The 6,536-nt window shown below is 60.3% G+C and overlaps 1 protein-coding gene across 1 annotated transcript; it reads left to right on the top strand.

Moving 5' to 3' along the window:
- The first annotated feature begins 495 nt into the window (after window positions 1-495).
- Dmrta2 (DMRT like family A2) lies at window positions 496-5,931 on the top strand. The gene is made up of 3 exons (XM_041652843.1): window positions 496-567; window positions 2,109-2,672; window positions 3,888-5,931. The coding sequence occupies exons 2-3, from the start codon at window positions 2,117-2,119 to the stop codon at window positions 4,943-4,945; spliced, it is 1,614 nt and encodes a 537-aa protein (XP_041508777.1). The 5' UTR covers window positions 496-567; window positions 2,109-2,116; the 3' UTR covers window positions 4,946-5,931.
- The last annotated feature ends 605 nt before the right edge of the window (window positions 5,932-6,536 follow it).

Genomic DNA, 6,536 nt, shown 5'->3' with positions numbered 1-6,536 from the left:
CTTGTCACGACATTCGCAACGCTCCTCCTCGCGCGCTCCTTCCCTGGCGCCCCCTCCCCTCCTGCAGGCGCTCAGCCGAGCGTTCCGAGTTTCGAATCTTTCGGACACTGTAGAATGAGGGGCTCCCCGGGCGCGGGCCCGGCCAATCAGAGCGCCGGCTGCCTCCCCTGGCCAATGGCAGGCGCCACATTGTTGTCCAATTCTGTCTAATGGAGCCCTGAGGAGCAACAATAGAGCGGGCGAGCTGCTCATTGAGAGCTGGCAGCGCCGGGCTACCCAGGCCCGGATTGAGCGCTGCGTCCGGAGCGCACCGAGGGGACGCGGGTTCCAACCAGTCGGCCCCCGGACGGGTCCCCGGTCCCGAGTCCCCTCCGGAGTGTTGGACTGCGTGTTCCGAGTGGTGGTGGGGGGGAGTGGTCCGGAAGTTCGGATATGGTGGCAGGAGGAGGGTGACGTGGTCAGAGAAGGGGCCGGGGGCGAGGGGAAGAGGCCGAGAGAGCGGCGGCGCGAGCGGAGCTGGGCAGTGCGTGCGGCGCCAGCGGAGGAGGAGCCCGGAGGCCGAGGCAGGTAGCTGAGGGCTGGCCGCAGAGCGGGGGAGGCGACCTGGCTGGCGGCCCCCGAGGGCGAGGCCTAGGCCCCCAGGGCCTTAGGGACTACACGCCTGAGGGTCTAGGCGGAGAGGACCCCTGCGCGCGCCGAGGTCTGGGCTTCCCAGACGGAGACCCCGTTAGCGGGGCCCTGGCTCTGGCGGGGCCCCGGGCGGGGTGGCGGGTAGTGAAGGCCGCAGCGGAAGCCAGGAGCTGGGCCTGCTGGGCCTTCTGCAGCTGCGGCGCAGGTGGGACTCTCCTGTCCCTTCGGGGTTAGTTTCCGAGGCGACTCCCTGGCCTCGCTGAGGCCTGCTGTGGAGTACAGGTTCCCAAACCCTAGTCTGAAAACCAAAACTCTGGAACCAGCGCAGGAGCGGGGTCCCAAGGGGTCCCAGGATGAGGAGGGCGTGTCTGAGGACTTGGTCCCCAAACTGGGAGGGGTGGGGGTTGGGTAGGAGGAGTTGAGGAAAAAGGAGGTTTTGCAAAGCCTAACTTTTCGAAGACATGCCTTCTTCCTGGACTACTCCAGACTAAGGGCTAAACCCCACGCCACAGGTCTCGCCCTGTCCCCACTCCACCTGTTTCAGTAGAGTTTTTTCTGTTTATCACTGTCGCTCCCCGTGGACTGTTCCCAGATCACCCGTGTCAGCTCTTTGGGGATGTTTTCCTCGCTATTTCAACTAATCTTGGAGCTAGATGGCCTGTCCAAAGATAGCTTTATTTAAAAATGGGTTTTCTCTTTAATCCCCCTCCGCTCTCCTAAACTTCGGTTCCACGTCTGTTTTCCCTCTATCCTTTAGAGACTCAGACCACGGCATGCCCCGAACTCTTTTTTTTTTTAAAAATGGGTCCCAAGGCCATAAAAGGCCATAAGCCGAACTTTGCCTCCAAGTTTGTCTTCTAGTTCTCGCTCTACTCTTAATAGGAAGAAGTTCTTCAGGTCTTCGCTACAATTCCTCTGCCCCACATTGAAAGCAAGAAACAAGAGCCCAACCTAGCCTGCACAACCCCGCTCCTCACCTCCACATCTCTCTCTGCTTTACCCTTCCGCCAAGACGGAACGGTTTTTGCTTTTTACTTTGCTTTTGACACCAGCCTGTGGGTGCCAAGTTTTCTCTGTAATCTGAGTCCATTTCAGGTACACATTTCTTCTTTCTCGCCTCACCCCAATCAACCTAAGCGTTGGGCATAATATTTTCTTTTCAAATCCTCCTTACATTCAACTGAACCAATCCAAACTTTGTCTTTTTTTTGGGGGGGGGATTCAAGGGAATCCTGATTCAAAGGAAATCTTACACCTGGCATGTAAATTGGATGTAAGAGCATCGATGAGAGGAGCTGGGGGGGGGGGGGGGTCGTCGTATTTGCAAGGAGGTGCCAAACGACCTTCCCAGCAACTTGCCAGCTTCTAACCAAACTTGTACAACCAAAGTTTTCCTAAATTTGAGTTTCCGCAGGCCGCGCTTAAGTCTGACGTGTTGTACTGTTCTCACTCAGGTGTCCCCACTTTTCCCACGCCAGGTTCAGCCATGGAGCTGCGCTCGGAGCTGCCCAGCGTGCCCAGTGCGGCGACAGCAGCAGCGACAGCGACGGGACCTCCCGTGGCATCAGTGGCGTCTGTGGCCGCAGCAGCAGCCGCCGCAGCATCGCTACCAGTGAGCGTGGCCGGGGGCTTGCTGCGGGCTCCGCCCCTGCTACTGAGGGCAGCGGAGAAGTACCCGCGGACCCCCAAATGCGCGCGCTGCCGCAACCACGGAGTGGTGTCCGCGCTCAAGGGCCACAAGCGCTACTGCCGATGGAAGGACTGCCTGTGTGCCAAGTGCACGCTCATCGCCGAGCGCCAGCGCGTCATGGCGGCACAGGTGGCGCTGCGCAGGCAGCAGGCGCAGGAGGAGAACGAGGCGCGCGAGTTGCAACTGCTGTATGGCACTGCCGAGGGCCTGGCGCTGGCCGCCGCCAACGGCATCATCCCACCGCGACCCGCCTATGAAGTCTTTGGTTCAGTGTGCGCTACCGACGGCGGGGGGCCCGGAGCTGGAGCACCCGCGGGGAGTGCTGGGGGCGCAGGGGGCACAGGGGGCGCAGGTGAGAGCGCGGTCGAGCCGCGGGTGGGGGGAGGAGAGGGATGGGGTCTGGAAGGAGGAGCCCGGGACCCAGGGCTGCTGTGCACGACCTAGTGGCCTGTTTCCTTAGCGACAGAGTACACAACTCCCTTCCACAGAAGCTGTGGCTCATCACCCACCCAGCTTCTGCCCGTCCATAAACCCTGTCTGCAGTTTTTACACGTTATTCCTTACCCTCACCTCCAGCCCCCAGGCAACGCTTTAGCCTTAGTCTTGCTAAGGAGGCAGGTCCTTAGTTACTGCCCAACTCATTTTGCTGGGTCTCCTCCCCCGGCAGGCAGCCGGAAGCCGCAGAGCCCCTCTTGCTTCCTTCCCAAGGCTTCTGAAAGAACCCTCTGCGATCCTCTAATCCGCAGGCTTCCTTAAGCACTGGAGACGCCCTCTTTCACCGCTCAGGGAGACTCCTTTCCTCCCGTTCCTAAAGCATTCTGGATAAACATTCGCCGGGTTCCCTAGATTCTGTCTTCTTTCCCCCCAGCGCACGCCGGTTCTCTCGTGGTTGGCACTTTTCCCTGGACCCCTTTCCCCTGCTTCTGTCTTCTGCCAGCATAAACCCTCCGCTTTCTGGACTCTAGAAGGTTTTCCTGTGAGGGAGGCAGTTAGGCTCAGACCGAGGAATGGGCTCGGCTCTCAGAGCGGAAGAAGGGAATTTCTTAGGACTTAATTTTGAAAAGTGTGGACTAGAAACAGGATGGAACTTATTTTGTCTGTAAAGAGACGTAATACCTCTAGTTCCCCAAGGCACCCTCTCTTCTAGGCTGCGGTAGCTAAGGTAGGGTTGGCTTTGGCAACCTGAGTGGAGTAGTGGGGTCCACACACGGTGAGGCATAGCCAAAGTTCTTTGCTCTGGTTTGAACCGTGGCCAGGCCTCGTCTTTAGGGCGGGGTGGAAATGGGAAGGGAGCAGAGGTGTTGGGCGCACGTGTGGGAAGAGTGCACTGAACATTAGGTTTTCAGGGTGCCAGGTGGTTGGGGTTCTGGGTACAGAAAAAAAAAGTGAGCTTAGGAGGAGAGAGCGAGCAAGCGCTGTGGGGTTTTATAAAAGTAAAACCGCGGCGCTGGAGCCCAGTCGAGGACAGTTTGGAAGCTGGGAATGAGAGGAAACTTGCATTCAACGGGCCTGAGCGGGATGGGTCCAGTGTTCTTAACCTCTCCCCACATCTCCGTTTTCCCCTCAGAAGCCAAGCTGCAGAAGTTTGATCTGTTTCCCAAGACGCTGCTTCAGACCGGCCGCCCCGACAGTCCGCAGCCGCAGCCAGTGAAGCCCTTGTCGCCCGACGGCGCGGACTCGGGTCCCGGGACCTCGTCCCCAGAGGTGCGGCCCGGCTCAGGCTCAGAGAACGGCGACGGCGAGTCCTTTTCGGGGTCGCCTCTGGCCCGGGCCTCCAAAGAGGCAGGAGGCAGCTGTCCTGGTAGCGCGGGCCCTGGCGGTGGCGGCGAGGAGGACAGCCCCGGCTCCTCCAGCCCCCTGGGTTCCGAATCGGGGTCGGAGGCTGACAAAGAAGAGGCAGAGGCCGCACCGACTCCGGGGCTGGGCGGCGGCCCGGGTCCGCGGCAGCGGACGCCGCTGGACATCTTGACGCGTGTCTTCCCGGGCCACCGGAGAGGCGTCCTGGAGCTGGTGCTGCAGGGCTGCGGCGGCGACGTGGTACAGGCCATCGAGCAGGTGCTGAACCACCACCGCGGAGGCTTGGCGGCCAGCCTGGGCCCCGGCGCGCCGCTGGATAAGGCCACGGTGAGCGCGGCCGTCGCGGTGGAGGACGCGTGGCCCGGGCGCGTGGACGCCGCAGCCGCCGGGGGTCCCGGGCTGCCCGCTCCACTGCAGACCGGGCACGCCGCGCCCCCGCACCACAGACCCTTGCTGGCCGGGGCCATGACGCCGGGCGCACTGGGTTCGCTCAGCAGCCGCTCGGCCTTCTCGCCGCTGCAGCCCAACGCCAGCCACTTCGGTGCCGACGCGGGCGCCTATCCTCTGGGCGCGCCGCTCGGCCTGAGCCCGCTGCGCCTGGCCTACTCGGCGGCGGCGGCCCACAGCCGTGGCCTGGCCTTCATGGCGCCCTATTCCACCGCCGGCCTGGTGCCCACGCTCGGCTTCCGGCCGCCCATGGACTACGCCTTCAGCGACCTCATGCGCGACCGCTCGGCCGCCGCCGCCGCCGCCGCGGTGCACAAGGAGCCGGGCTACGGGAGTGGGCTGTACGGGCCCATGGTCAATGGCACCCCCGAGAAGCAGTAGGACACGGGGCCCCGCGGCCCCAGACACTGACCCAGCCAGCTCCCCAGCCGCCCGCCCCTCCTCGCCCTGCCCGCGCCCTCCGCTCAGAGTTGGCTGAGGGGAGTGGTTTGGCTAACCGCGCAGATGTCCTCAGAGGGGCCTTGTGGTCTGTGTGCTGGTCCAATCTCGGCCACCTTTCCCCAGGCCTGCTCGCCCTGTTGTCAAAAGGCAGGGGGTCTCTAAGAATCTCGAGGGCGGCTGTGGCCGCGCCTACCCCTGCTGCTCCCTCTGCTTTGCTCGCCTTGCCAGCCTTGCTCAGGTGGATGGCAGGACAAATCAACCTCTTGTGTGTCCTCCAGAACCTATTCCCCTTTCATTAAAAAAAAAAAAGAATCCTCTCTAACAAATATAAATTTAGGATGTATACATCTCTTGGCACTGAATTGAGTCTTTGGGACACGCATATATATCGATATCAATTGTTAAAAAGGAAACGTTCTAAGGTGCACTTTCCTCGTTGCGGTTTTTGTCGCTCTCTTTGTTGCTTATGCCGATAAGCATGGGTTTCCTTGGTGCAGTGTGAGTTTTTATATATGTATAAATCTATATATAATCTATACATATATATATACAAGCCAGTGTATAATGTTATAAAATGGAATTCTAAGTTATTAATTGTAATCTGTAGGTGACCTCGGTATTAACGTGAAAAACATTCAAAATCAAAGCAAAAAAAGAGAAAAGGACAAAATGGGAAAACTAGACTATTCGCGCATTGTACGTATCGGGTTTTATAGACGAGATCTACTGTACGCTGGGGAGGAACCCTGCCCACCCCTCGCCCCCGGCCTGCAGCTTGTTCTCTGGAGCGGTCCAGGCCGCGCTGGAGAACGAATAGAGCGTCGGGTGACAGACCCAGAAGCTCTGGGACTCGCCAGCGAGCGACTCTGCGGAGAACTGCTCACTTTGTGCTTTCCTTTGCATAGGTATGAGCTAGAAATAAATGTTATTTTCTAAATAAAGCAACGCTGGAATCCCGTTCCGCTCCGCAGGCGGCTGGGAAGAAAAGCTTTTGATTTCCCACTGGGGTTGAGGTGCCTGGAGCTGTGCCCCGACCCCGGAGGGACCGAGACAGGAAACTGCGGGTGGCACCTGGTCAGCGCGCGAGGGGTGGGGAGGGTCGCATCTGGGAACTTCGGAAGAGGCTCCACGAGGGCGTGGTGATCTTGCTAACCTTGGGCCCAGGCCCTGAGTAGGTCGCTTGGCCAGGCGCAGGTTCCCGCTACGCCTGGGGCTCTTCCCCGGCAGGTGTCTGCACCACAGGCGTAGCCTCAGGCTCTTCCCCTGAAGGTTCCAACACCGCTGGGAGGGTCTCTGGCTCCCCCACCTCCCAACCCCCGCCGGTTCCTGGCCGGGCCTTTTGCCCTCTCCACCTCCCACTCCCATTGCACAGATGACCTAGATGCAGCCCGGGTCGCAAGTGCACTCTTGGCTCTGGAGGCCAGAGCGCTGGACAGGGCGGCGGGGAGGCAGCCTCCGACACTCTTTTGCCTGGACCTGCGGGCCTGCGAGTTATTGGGTGGCGTGGATTACTACCACCTTCTTCCAAAGC

Source organism: Microtus oregoni, unplaced genomic scaffold (assembly GCF_018167655.1).
Source record: "Microtus oregoni isolate MIOR12 unplaced genomic scaffold, Mior012 000005F_ref0000423, whole genome shotgun sequence".
NCBI lineage: Eukaryota > Metazoa > Chordata > Mammalia > Rodentia > Cricetidae > Microtus > Microtus oregoni.
Note: the sequence above shows the minus strand (reverse complement) of the source record. Positions and strands in the feature narration are given on the sequence as shown.